The 11,512-nt window shown below is 63.2% G+C and overlaps 3 protein-coding genes across 7 annotated transcripts; 1 reads left to right on the top strand and 2 right to left on the bottom strand.

Annotated features, from left to right (window-relative positions):
* Positions 1 to 312: 312 nt before the first annotated feature.
* On the bottom strand, positions 313 to 2,924 carry RPL11 (ribosomal protein L11). The gene is made up of 6 exons (XM_038167326.2): positions 2,826 to 2,924; positions 2,414 to 2,564; positions 2,030 to 2,136; positions 1,505 to 1,636; positions 1,005 to 1,115; positions 313 to 388 (listed from the first exon to the last, which is right to left on the bottom strand). Exons 1-6 carry the CDS (start codon positions 2,829 to 2,831, stop codon positions 359 to 361), a joined length of 537 nt encoding a protein of 178 aa, XP_038023254.1. The 5' UTR covers positions 2,832 to 2,924; the 3' UTR covers positions 313 to 358.
* Positions 2,925 to 2,968: 44 nt separating this feature from the next.
* LOC119713626 (sodium-dependent phosphate transport protein 3-like) lies at positions 2,969 to 7,010 on the bottom strand. 5 transcript variants are annotated; one of them, XM_072027320.1, is made up of 11 exons: positions 6,831 to 7,000; positions 6,574 to 6,728; positions 6,133 to 6,366; positions 5,968 to 6,055; positions 5,769 to 5,855; positions 5,291 to 5,409; positions 4,942 to 5,103; positions 4,635 to 4,767; positions 4,405 to 4,552; positions 3,974 to 4,251; positions 3,116 to 3,486 (listed from the first exon to the last, which is right to left on the bottom strand). In XM_072027320.1, the coding sequence occupies exons 1-11, from the start codon at positions 6,910 to 6,912 to the stop codon at positions 3,131 to 3,133; spliced, it is 1,842 nt and encodes a 613-aa protein (XP_071883421.1). In that variant the 5' UTR covers positions 6,913 to 7,000; the 3' UTR covers positions 3,116 to 3,130. The 5 variants fall into 5 exon arrangements, 4 of the variants coding, with proteins under 4 accessions (XP_071883422.1, XP_071883421.1, XP_038023251.1 ...); XM_038167323.2 differs by having other exon boundaries at positions 3,262 to 3,486; positions 3,974 to 4,064; positions 6,831 to 6,997; XR_005260840.2 differs by having other exon boundaries at positions 3,439 to 3,486; positions 3,974 to 4,064; positions 4,942 to 5,015; positions 5,291 to 5,531; positions 6,831 to 7,009.
* Positions 7,011 to 7,161: 151 nt separating this feature from the next.
* On the top strand, positions 7,162 to 11,489 carry PPT1 (palmitoyl-protein thioesterase 1). The gene is made up of 9 exons (XM_038167325.2): positions 7,162 to 7,316; positions 7,392 to 7,501; positions 8,139 to 8,266; positions 8,538 to 8,608; positions 9,372 to 9,474; positions 9,550 to 9,640; positions 10,068 to 10,166; positions 10,344 to 10,415; positions 10,858 to 11,489. Exons 1-9 carry the CDS (start codon positions 7,217 to 7,219, stop codon positions 10,978 to 10,980), a joined length of 897 nt encoding a protein of 298 aa, XP_038023253.2. The 5' UTR covers positions 7,162 to 7,216; the 3' UTR covers positions 10,981 to 11,489.
* Positions 11,490 to 11,512: the final 23 nt, after the last annotated feature.

The raw sequence follows: 11,512 nt of genomic DNA on the forward strand, positions 1-11,512 counted from the left end.
GCTCGGTTACCCCACGCGTTGGGGCTGAGGCCACTGCCAAGCATCAGACCGGGATCTAGGAACACTCAAGAGTTGGATGTGGTTTTTTTTGTAGTCAATTTTCTCCCCTTTTACCTTTCTTGGGGCATTTCTCTGCAGTGCCCGTGCCGCAGGGCAGTACAGCAGCAGAGAGCACATCTAGCGGAAGCCCAACAACCGCTCCTCGGGACCAGGAGGCTCCCTCAAGCACTGGGTGTCGCAGTCCCTATTGTCCTGCTGCCCCTTCAGCAGCTTCCCAGGTCAGAAGAGCCCCCACAAAGTGCATAACAAAAGTTTGGGAGTTATAAAACTTTATTTGCTTTTTGGTAACAGGAGCTCTTCATTTGCCGGGAAGGATGATGCCATCGTACTGCGAGGAAAGGAGAAAGAACCACGTGAGGCAGGGAGAGGCACGGGACCCCCAGGAAAAATGGGCACCAGCCTCACCACAAGCAGGCAGCCTGGAGGTTCAGCACCAGCTCTCTCCACTGTGAGTTTCTCAGGGGAGCTTTGTTCAGAAGAGCACTGACCCCGCTCACCGGGCCAGCCAAGTGAGGTGGCTCTGAGCAGAATTAACTCAGCCCCGTTACAGCTCCTCATCTGGTGGCTCAGCAGGAGCGGGCTGGGCTCCCCCTCTGCAGGGCAGGACCAGCGCAGGTCGGAGCAGCGTGGCTCATGAAGAGCTACCACACCGGCTGCTCACCCCTTCCACCTCTTCAAAAAAAGGAAAAAAGCCACCAGCGGCCCATTTCCACAAATCTCAACCTTTTGGCATCCCCCACTCACAATCCAGGCAGGGAGGGCTGTGGGCAGCCAAACCCCAGCGCGGGTTTTATTGGATTGCTCCATCCAAATCATTCAGCAGCGATCAGCGCCCTGCCCAGAGCCTCGCTGCACCCCTTCCGCAGGGAAAGGCAGAGCAGCCACACGTTTTGCTGACACTCGCTGGGATCTCTTGGGCTGAAAGCCACGAGGCCGGGCCCTACCTTCTGCTGGAACCAGCGCATGGCTTCCTCCTTCCCGATCCTGTGCTTGGCTCCGATGTTGCCGGTTCTGCGCTTCTTGTCAGCGATGCTGAAACCGGGCCTGCCCAGCACCTGCCAGGAGAGCAGCGGCACCGCGTCATTCTGGCATTGATTTGCTTCATTAACACAAACAGTGCTAGGAAGGAAGCCCAGAGCTCCCAAACCTGCAACGTCTCGCTCTCTGGGTCATGTTCAGGACATAAAGCATCATCTTCCCCACCCCCAACATAAACTGAAGTGTGAGTAACTCCGAGCAGGCAGCTGAGCCCATGGGGGCAGCTCCTCAGCCGGACAGCCCCGCACACAGACACGGCTAACCCAGCGTGCACGGGGCAGACGCGCTGCTCCACACCCACAGGGCTAACGATCCAGCAGCGTTAACAAGAGCCAACTTCCAGCCCAGGTTCTGTCAGCAGCTTTCACACAAACCCGGTGAACACAAGGATGTGGGTAATACGCACCACGTAGAAGTCCAAGCCGTAGATACCGATACTGGGATCGTATTTGATGCCCAGGTCGATGTGCTCCTGTATGCCAAAGCCAAAGTTCCCAGTGTCTGAGAAGTTGTTTTTTCTCAACTCATATTCTCGCACCTGAAACACACGTTACCGGTCAGCGTTTTGTTATTGACTGCAGACACAAGTCCTGCACGTTCTAACTGCTACCGGACCAACAGCTTGCTTACATGCTGTTAAACCTTCACCCCCAAGATTTTTATCCCACAGCCTGCTCAGGAAGCACAGCAGCAAAGACAAAATCTCCACAGATAACAGCAACTGCACCAACCCGCTCTTTAATAAGGAACAACAGCCAAGCAGAGAACCAGCACAAACGCAGCAGCCTGGGGATCAGAGATGCCACCCCAACCCTTAAACCCACGACTGCCCCGTAACCAGACCAGCTGCAGCATTTCAAAGCCTCTTTTCAGCCAATAACAGTTTAAGTTTTGTTCTTTCACAACCCAAAGACCCGGCCCCACTCCTCACCTTTAACCCCTTCTCCAGAATCTCCTCTGCTTTGGCCCCACGAACCGTGCAGTGAACGGCAATCTTCTCGTTCCTCCTGATGCCGAAGGACCTGACGGTGTACCGCGCTGCGGGCAGCAACAACCACACTCAGAGGCTGCTCCGAGAATCCCCACCCGGGGACTCGGAGCTGGCTCACAGGCACCTGGAAAACCACTGAGAGGCAAAAAGCGCCACGAGAACGGGAAATCCTGTGCGACGGGGGCAGAGCTGCAGCCAGCCCCGGCCTGACGGGCACAGCCCCCAGCTGCCCGGCCCCCAGCTCCCCCCGGCAGGCCTGGGAGCGGGGCTCCCCTCCCGGCTCAGCCCCCCCCGCCGTGGCGGCGCCCCCCGGTGCCCGCTCACCCTTGGAGAAGACGGGGGTCTGCCCGGTCAGCTGCTCCAGCACCTTGGCGGCGCGGGTGAGGCGGTCGCCGCTCTCCCCGACGCAGATGTTGAGGCACAGCTTGCGGATGCGCAGCTCGCGCATGGGGTTCTCCTTCTCACCCTGGTCTTGCTACGGAGAAACGGCGCCGGGGTGAGGCCGGGCACCGGCACCGGGCACCGGGCACAGGGCCCGGCCGCTCCCCGCCCCCGCGGCCTACCCATGGCGGCCGGCCCCGCGGGGCTCTCCACCAGCCCCTTCCCTCCCCGCTCCGTCCCCGCGGCTCCCCCCGCTCCCTCCCGTCGGGCGGCGGCACGGAGAGGCCCCGCCGAGTGCGGATGGCGGCGGATGGCGGCTGCCGGCCCGGCCCGGCCCGCGGCGGCCGCTACTCACCGCCATGGCGGAGGCGGGGAAGAGGCGGACCCCGCCCCGCCGCGGGGCCTTATGGGGCGGCAGCGCCCCCTGGCGGCCGGAGGCCGGCCCCGCCCCGCGCCCCCCCCCCCCCCCCCCCCCCCCGGCTCGTTGCCCGGCAACCGCGCGCCCCCGCCGCCATTTCGTGAGGCGGCGGCGCGGGGACGCGCCCCGGGAGGGGGCCCTGAGGGTCCCGGGGGAGCTGGGGGAGTCCCGCAGGGTCCTGGGGGGCTCGGGGGGGTCCCGCAGGGTCCTGGGGGCGCTTTGTGCCCCCCCCCAGCACCCTCCTACCCCGCGGGGCCGCCGGGATCCTCAGGACCTGGCACTGGGCACCCCCCCCCCAGCAGGGCACCCGCACCCCCCCCGAGAAGGGACCCGCACGCCCTCCCCGTGTTGTTGTGGAGAAAATTTATTGTGTGGCCGTGACAAAGCACTAACACCCCCGCCCCGTCCCCCCGCCGCCCCCCACCCCTCTCTCCGGCCCCCCCGGCAGCCCCCCAGCGGGCGGCCCTGCTGGCTCTGGGGGCTCCCCCCCAGCCCAGGGCTGCAGGCTGCCGCTGCCAAACGCCGCGTAGAAGACGAGGCCGAAGACGTTGAGGGCTGCAGCCACGATGAAGGCGTTCCTCCAGCCGGCACGGGGATCCTGGGGGAGCCCAAAAAAGCCCCGATGCCATCACCCCACTGTCACCTCCCCACAGCGATCACCCAGCGGCTGCCCCCCAGACGGCCGGCACCACGCTCAGCTCCATCCCTGCTGCCACCGACACCACAGCGCCGGGCGTACGCAGAGCCGCTGCCTGCGGACACATCTCCTGCAGCTCCTGCCTCGGCAGCTTTGGAAACATCATGTGCCGGGCTGGATTTAGGAAGTGTTCCTGCTCGGCGCAGAGCTCTGCCCTCACCCCATCCCCGAATACACCCGGACGGGGCCATGTGGGGCCGTTCCGCCTGCTCGACTCATCCCACGTCCCCATAACGGGGCTCTGGCTTGCAGGGGGCTGCGGGGTGTGCGTGTGCTGTGAGGGGGCTGGCTGGGGCTAAATTCTGATGCAGTGCAAAGGAAGCAGTCTGTGAGAGCAAAGCTGCACTTTCTTCCAGGGATATGCCTGTGGGTGGTGGCCCCAAATTACCTGGCTGACGAGAAGCCCGACTGCAGTAGGTGCAATAATCCCTGAGATTATGCCAAGGGTATTTGTGACTCCTAGCAGGAACCCTGCGTACCTGGAGGGAGGAAGCAAAGATTTCCTGAGCGGGACAGAGAAGAAACTGGAAAGAGGAGCAGGTGCTGCCAGCCCCTTCCCTGCAGTGAACAAGGCCACCGAGATCCTCAGCCAGCAGAAACATCTTAAACTCATCTGCATGAGCAGCGCCTGCCAGGATGAGCAACGCTAACATCTTCCTTGCAAGTCTGGGGGATTTAAAGCCATTATTTTACTCCCTGGCTTACAAAGTGACTCACTGCAGGAGATGAGAGAAGCAAGGAGGAGCTGCAGAAGCTTTGGGGGACTGGGCACAGGCAGAACACAAAGCCGGGGAGGGGACGAAGGACAGCCCCGTTTACCTGGGGGCTATATCGATGTGGTTAATGTTGATGCCTGCCCCTGTCATGCTGATTATCGTCAACGCCAGCGTTAGGAGGACCACCGCAGCCGTGGAGCTGCAGCCGATGTAAGGCACAGCCACCAGGAAGATGGAGGGGAGCAGCATCCCTGCAGAGAAGGGAACATGTTTTATTATGTGCCACATGGGCACATTGGGAAGGCTGCACAGCAGATGAAAGCCTGTTCCTACCCAGTGCTGAGAAGAGCTTCCTGACAGCTGCTGTTCCGAGCACCCGCCGGGCCAGGAGGAAATCGGCCAGCAGCCCCGCCAGGATGTGCCCCAGCCCGTTCCCAATGTAGGGCAGGGAGGAGAGGAGCCCGTTCTGCACAGCAGGGAGCAAAACGACACAGCCAGGGGCTTGGAGGCTGCGGCACTGCTGGTCCCAGAGCCACAGGTCCTCGGGAAGAAATATCCCTGAGGAAACTGCGTATTTCCAGCCTAGGGAGCAACCAAGACCCATGGCTGCTGCGGAGACCAGCCTCAGGGCAGCACTCACCTCGCTGAGGTCGAAGTGGAGGACGCTGCTCATGAACGTGGGCATGGAGGTGAGCAGCATGTAGAACAACCAGTCTGTGCAGAAGCAGGCAATGGCAATCGCCCAAAGAGGCAGCGACTTGGCCATGGCCCCGAGCGGGAGGGAGAGGCCATGAGAGCTGCCCTGGAAGGACAGCCATCGCTCAGGGCTTCCCCTTCTCCCGTCCCCTACAGGTGGGCTGCCCAGGCTCTCCTCGGCCTCTCCACCTGCTGCTGAGGCTGGGACCAGCTCTGGCTGTGTGTGAAGCCCAGCAGCACCACAGCAGTCCCCTTACCGGTGTCTGCAGTGTGCCCAAAGGGTCTGTGTGTACCTGGTGAGCCAGCGACGCCACGATGTACTCCCGCTCCCCGGCACTGATCCACGGGTGACTCGCGGGGTCCTCGTACACGAGGAGGAACCAGCAGAGGCACCAGGCACAGCCCACGCCACCTGTGGGGAGTGGGGCTCTCGGTGGGTACGATGAAGCAGAGCTGAGCGCCGCTGGGGGAGGCTGGTGTCAGTGAAACGGGGCGCAAAGGATGGAAAGGGACAAACTCCCCCGAACCCACTGCCTGTGGAGGAAGGGGCTGGCTCAGTGGCACGATGGGTTCCGCATGTTTCCTTACAGAACCCCAGCAAAAAGGGCTTCATCCTGGCCTGGCGGGTGAGAGGGGAGCCTGGGGTTGTGTGGGAGGTCAAAGGGAGAGGCTGGTTCTGCAGGGCTCAGGGGGGAAGCCCTGGGAGCTCTGCCTGCAAATGCCCTGCGGCGGGGCTGGAAGAGGGACAGGGTGGGGTGGGTCACCACTCACCAAAGATGTAGAAGACAAGAGGCCAGCCCAGGCTCTGGCAGATGAATCCAGCCACGAGAAGAGCAGAGAAAGTTCCAAAAGTGCATCCTAGGGACCAGACACCAGAAAAGGTGTTTTAAAGGGGCTTTAAAAAGGGAAGAAGCGGGTGAGGGAAGGGCCTGCGCTGACCGAATTGGTTGGGAACGTCCTCACGCCTTACCAGCATCAGCGATATTCATGAGCCGGCTGCGTTCCAGCGGAGGGGCCCACTTTGCCCAGAGCGTGTACTGGGCTGGAAATATCACCCCCTGCAACGGAGAACGGGGAGCGTGCAGGGAAGGGGCATGGGGAGCGGCACCAAGGGCCGACCAGCGCCACGACCGACCTGCGCCAAGCCCAGCAGCGCCTGCAGCCCCACGAGGAAACCCGCGCCGAGCTCCGCAGCTCGCGGCACGAGCAGGGTGAGGGCGGAGGACAGCAGCAGCCCGCTGCCCAGCACCAGCTTCCCCCCGAGGAGCCCCGCGCCGTAGCCGCCCAGCGCCTGCGTGAGGCCGTAGCCATAGAAGAAGGAGCTGAGGACGATCCCCTGGGTCTCGGCGCTCCAGTTGTAGGCAGGGGCCTGGTGGGGACGAGGAGCAGGAGTCGGGCAGGGCTCTCCTTGCCGGGCACGGACGGTGCCGGGAGGGAGAAGCCAGCACGAAGCCGGCCCCAAGGCCACCGAGGCCACCGCACGAGGCTTCCCTCGGCTGCTCCCGAGCCTGCCCTGAAGCACGGCCGTGCCGTGGCAGGGGGGGTCCGGCTGCTCCCTGGCCGCCCCCGCTCCCACCTGAGGCAGCCGCGGGCCGGGGGCGCTGCGGTTGGCGCTGGGAGGGCCGCCGGTGATGGCGATGATGGCGATGCTGAGCGCGGCCCGCAGCGCGTACGCCACGAGCAGGGAGCCGTGAGCCAGCAGGGCCAGGGAGCAGCGCGCCGAGCACAGCCCTGCGGGGAGCCGGCGTCACCGGGGGGCACCGGGACACCGGGACGGCACCGGGACCCCCCTGGCTCCCCCTGGCCCCTTCCCCCCGGGGCTGCCGGCCGTACCGGAGCTGGGGGGCGGTGGCGGCCGGGGGAGGAGGGGGGCGGCCTCGTCCGGGGCCTCCGCGCTCCCCCCGGGCCGCTCCATGCTCCCGGTGCTCCCGGTGCTCCCGGTGCCCCCCCCCGCGGCGCTCCGGGCTCCGCGCCCCCGGGCGGGGCGGGGCGGGGCTGGGGGCGGGGCTGGGGCCGGGAGCTGCCACGTGCAGCCGCTGCAGGCCCCGCCCACCGGCACAGGCCCCGCCCTCGATCCGCTCAGACCCCGCCCACCCGCTCAAACCACGCCCCCGTTCTCAAGCCCCGCCCATCTCCTCAGACCACGCCCCCCCGCCCTGCTCAGACCCCGCCCACCGCCGCATGACCAGCGCGCCGCGCGTGTCACGTGACCATTCAAGATGGCGGCGCTCGGTGCGGCGGTGCCGCTGCTGCTGGGGCTGGGGCTGGGCCTGGGCCTGGGCCACGCGGCCCCGCCCGTGGTGCTGTGGCACGGCATGGGTGGGTGGGCACGGCGCGGGGGGGTGGGCACGGCACCGGGCCGAGCCGGGCCGTGACAGCGCCGTTCCCTTGCAGGTGACAGCTGCTGCAACCCCCGCAGCATGGGCTACATCCGCGGGCTGCTGCAGCGCCGCCTGCCCGGTACCTACGTGCTGTCCCTGCGCATCGGCGCCTCGGTCCTGCAGGTAGCGGGGGGGGGGGGGCTGGGGGTGGGGGGTGGGTGCAGGCCGAGACCCGGCCCCGGGGGGGGCTGCAGGGGAGGCCCGGTGATTGTTGGTAATTGGGTACCCCCGGTAATTGGGCGCCTCGCGAGGGAACCGGCCCGATTGGAACCGGCCCAGGCAGTGCAGGGCGTGGGGAACGCCCCGGTTACAGCCTCGTCCCGGCACCCGTCTGATCCCAAGGGGCTCACTGCACAGCTCCAGTGTGACAGACACGGGCTCTGCGCCTCTGTGTCCGTTCTGCGGAGCCTCACTGAATTCCTTTACGTGGTCTGTCAGAATAAGGAGCAGTGTGTGCTATTCACTGGGACCTGGAAGGGGCAGGTGGGGGTTGATCTGTACATGACGTGTGTAAGACACGATCTGAAGGAACTGAAATTGGGAAGAAGTCTGGGGAAGTGCCCCTGCTCTGGAGGAGGCAGTTTTGCAGGCAGAGCAGGAAGAACGCTGTGCTGATGGGAAGTCCCGAATTTCCTTTCCATCATCTCGTGAAGGTGAAGGGCTCTTTCAGAACTGGAGCTTTTAGTGCTCAGTTTGCAGAAATGAAAATAGCCTAAGCCATGGTAAAGGTACCAGCTGTGCTTCCTCATCTGGCTGCCAGGACGTGGAGAACAGCTTCTTCATGAACGCCAACGACCAAGTGAGGGAGGTGTGCGGGCAGCTCGCCGCAGACCCTCACCTGAAAGGAGGCTACAACGCCATCGGCTTCTCCCAAGGAGGGCAGTTCCTGTAAGCTGACGTTTCTGTTCTGCCTCCAGTGATGGAGTTTGGGGTGGGGTTTCGGTTTTGATTTTGAATTCTCCTGAACTACTGAGTGGATGTAGATGGGCAAATCCCTTCCTAAAGGCAGGAGCCCTCTAAAGGAGGGGAGACTCCAGAAGGAGACTGCAGCAAGGCGTGATTCCCCAGGCAGACATGGCCGGGGTGCCTGAGCCCACGCTGAGCAGTGATCCTGGCCGGGGTGCTCACGGCGCTGACTCGGCTCCTCCTTTCTCCGCAGGAGGGCGGTGGCCCAGAGGTGTCCTTCCCCTCCCATGCTCAATCTGATCTCCGTTGGGGGGCAGCACCAAGGTAGCGTCCTCTTACCCTGTCTGCTGGGGGGCGGGGGGCTCTTGTTGGCAGCAGGAGCGAGGTGTGTGACCTCCTCCTGAGAAGCAGCCCTCCGGAATCAGGCTGTCCCTTTGCTCTCCAAACACAGTGGCCGCCTTTGGCTCAGTTGTCATCTTCTGGCTTGAGTGGCGATGAGCAGGGACGTTTGTAAGGGGATGGCTGCTCAGGAGGATTCCCACATGCTTTGGAAGCACGTGGGGTTAGTTGTGCCTGGAGAAATGTCTGGGTACACAGTGAAGCCTTGGTGCCCCTAAACCTGTTGGGTCTCGGCGTATTCTAAAACTGGCACGTGCAAGGCTGAAGCCCCGGGGAAGGGCAGCGTGAGGCGTATTTAGGGAGTGTGCAGGTAAGGGTAGCTGGTGATAGATCTCACGTGGTCTCCCCTGGGACATTCCGTGGCTTGGGTCTGTTTCTCTGTAGCGTGGGGCGGGGGTGTTGTAGGGAACCATCCCCACACCCCCAGGGAAGCTGGAGAATGTTCTGCCCCCCTGCATGCCCCCAGCCTCCAGAGCAGTAACCTCAGCCCAAGCACATCAGCCACTGCCTCTGCTCGTTAGTGCCCGGGGCAGGAGGGCTGTCTAATGAGATCGGAGGATTAACGGCCTCCTGATCCCCTGCTAATTCCTGCCACCCCTCCGTAAGAGGCCGGTTCTTTACCAGCCGGGGGGATTAAGGGATTGCAGCCCGGCTCAGCGGGCTGTTACGTGATGTCCCCGTCCCCCAGGCGTGTTCGGCTTTCCGCGCTGCCCTGGGGAGAGCTCCCACATCTGCGACTGGATCCGGAAGACGCTGGATCTGGGCGCCTACACGCCGGCTGTGCAGGAGCAGTGAGTACGCTCATTGGGCTGCAGGGGCGTGAGAAGCTCCGGGTTCCTGGCCTGATCTCTGCTTTCTCTTCCCAGTTTGGTGCAGGCGGAGTACTGGCATGACCCTTTGAGGGAGGAGGACTACAGGAAGAGCAGCATCTTCTTGGCTGACATTAACCAGGAGAGGGTACGCAGCTGCCCCGTGCGTTAACCCCAGCAGGGCAGCAGCAGCAGCGAGCTCCTTGGTGTTCTCCACAGAGTTCAGAGGGAGCGTTTTTTGCCCTGCCCTGTGACAGAAACCAGAGCCAGAGCAGCTCCTGGCACTGCTGGCTGGGAGGACGCACCAAGTGCCCGGCCCACCCGGCACCTTTCCCGGGGCGACCCCTCCCCTGGCAGGCAGCAGAGCACCGGCCCCTTACAGCCTGGGGACGGGGCTGAACGCCACGAGCAGAGCAGAGGCAGAGCACAGCACAGCACCTCCCTGCCTCCTGGGATGGTGCGGGCCAGGGCTCCCTTTGCTGCTGCAGTGCGAGTTGGAGCAGGCGGGTTCCCCGCCGCTGTCCCTCGCGGGGGCTGCTCGGTGACTCGGGCCCTTCTGTGCTGCTCTCACCCAGGGCATCAATGAGACGTACAAGAAGAACCTGATGGCTCTGAAGAGGTTTGTGATGGTGAAATTTCTCAACGACACGATGGTCGACCCGCCGATCTCTGAGGTGAGGCAGCAGGGCGGGGGCTGCTTTCAGGCGGGTTTTGGTTCTTGCTTGCTCAGCTCTGCTCTGCCCTTCAGTGGCAGAGCTCTGAGGGGCAGGCTGAGCGCAGAGGAAGCCAGGAAGTCCGTTTTGCCTTCCGGGAGCCCTTTGGTGACTGTTTCCCTCTGTTTCTCCTGGCAGTGGTTTGGGTTTTACAAAAGTGGCCAAGCCAAGGAGACGATTCCGCTGAGGGAGACGTCGCTGTACACAGAGGTAGGTTCTGCTGGGGCAGAGCTTTCTGAAGGTGCCACTCGATTCCCCAGGAACGGTGTCCCCAGGGCCTTCAGGAGCTCTGAACCCCCCAGTCCTGCTCCTCTCACATCTCCGCTGATCCTGGGGCACGGCCTCCCCTTGCCAGGAGCTGTTTCCCTCCAGGCCGGTCCCTGGTGGTGGTTTCACACCTGGCTCAAGCTCCCTTTCCACATGTGTTTAATGAGCTTTGCTCCTTTTTCAAGCCTTGTTGTAAATCAGAAGTGACCTTTTCCCCTCTCTGAGGAGAAACTTTAAGCTCAGAGGTGGAAGCTGCTCCAGCCGGCCAGCCCCTCGTGCTGCAGCAGCCTGTGGCTGGCAGCGCTGCTCCCTGAGGGGCTCCCCAAGGGGCTCCCCAGCTGCTGCTGCAGCCCTCGGGATGCTCTCAGCCCATTTCTCTTTTCAGGACCGCCTCGGGCTGCAGGAGATGGACAAAGCTGGGAAGCTGCTGTTCCTGGGGGTGGAGGGGGAGCACCTGCAGTTCTCGGAGCAGTGGTTCTGCGCCACCATCCTCCCCTTCCTCCAGTGAGCCTGGGGGGAGGCACCGCAGGGGAGCGCCCTGGGGGGCTCTCCGTAGTTAATGCAGCTGCTGCTGTGCACGAGCACTGCTGGACAAGGCTGCAGGGAGATGGGGGAAGGGGTGGGGGGGTGGGGAAATGAATCTCAGGGCTGAGCCCCGCACTGCTGCTGAAGCACTCAGTGCCCCAACCGGAGCAGTGGTCGGGCTGGGCAGGTGGTGACAGTGACAGAACCGAGCTGCTTGAGAGGTTTAAGTCCCAGCTCCCTGCTCCTCTCCAGAAGCACTGTCAGTATTAACCAGGCACTAGTGCAGGAACGCAGCCCCTCCTGAGGGGAGAACCCAACACATGTAGCTGTACACAGGGGAGAGATCAGTCAGGCTGGGGAAAGAGACCACATTTATGGGTTCTGGGGAAAGGGGAGTTTTAAGTGGGTATTAACAGCTTGAACCATTTTCAACTAATGGCTTCTTTTATGCACTTTTGTACGACTGAAATCAATAAAGAACTTTACTTCTAACCACCTGACACAAGAGGTGCAGT

Source organism: Anas platyrhynchos, chromosome 24 (genome assembly GCF_047663525.1).
Source record: "Anas platyrhynchos isolate ZD024472 breed Pekin duck chromosome 24, IASCAAS_PekinDuck_T2T, whole genome shotgun sequence".
Lineage (NCBI taxonomy): Eukaryota > Metazoa > Chordata > Aves > Anseriformes > Anatidae > Anas > Anas platyrhynchos.

Coding starts and splice junctions, on each gene's coding strand:
- RPL11 (XM_038167326.2), bottom strand. Junction 1,116..1,504: donor ACGGCTTGGACTTCTACGTG/GTGCGTATTACC, acceptor CTCTCCTGGCAG/GTGCTGGGCAGGCCCGGTTT. Junction 389..1,004: donor TGCGCTGGTTCCAGCAGAAG/GTAGGGCCCGGC, acceptor CTTTCCTCGCAG/TACGATGGCATCATCCTTCC.
- LOC119713626 (XM_072027320.1), bottom strand. CDS start 6,912: ATGGAGCGGCCCGGGGGGAGCGCGGAGGCCCCGGACGAGGCCGCCCCC. Junction 6,367..6,573: donor CCGGCCCGCGGCTGCCTCAG/GTGGGAGCGGGG, acceptor CGTCCCCACCAG/GCCCCTGCCTACAACTGGAG. Junction 3,487..3,973: donor TCGGGCTTCTCGTCAGCCAG/GTAATTTGGGGC, acceptor GGGCTCCCCCAG/GATCCCCGTGCCGGCTGGAG.
- PPT1 (XM_038167325.2), top strand. CDS start 7,217: ATGGCGGCGCTCGGTGCGGCGGTGCCGCTGCTGCTGGGGCTGGGGCTG. Junction 7,502..8,138: donor TCGGCGCCTCGGTCCTGCAG/GTAGCGGGGGGG, acceptor TCTGGCTGCCAG/GACGTGGAGAACAGCTTCTT. Junction 9,641..10,067: donor CTGACATTAACCAGGAGAGG/GTACGCAGCTGC, acceptor GCTCTCACCCAG/GGCATCAATGAGACGTACAA.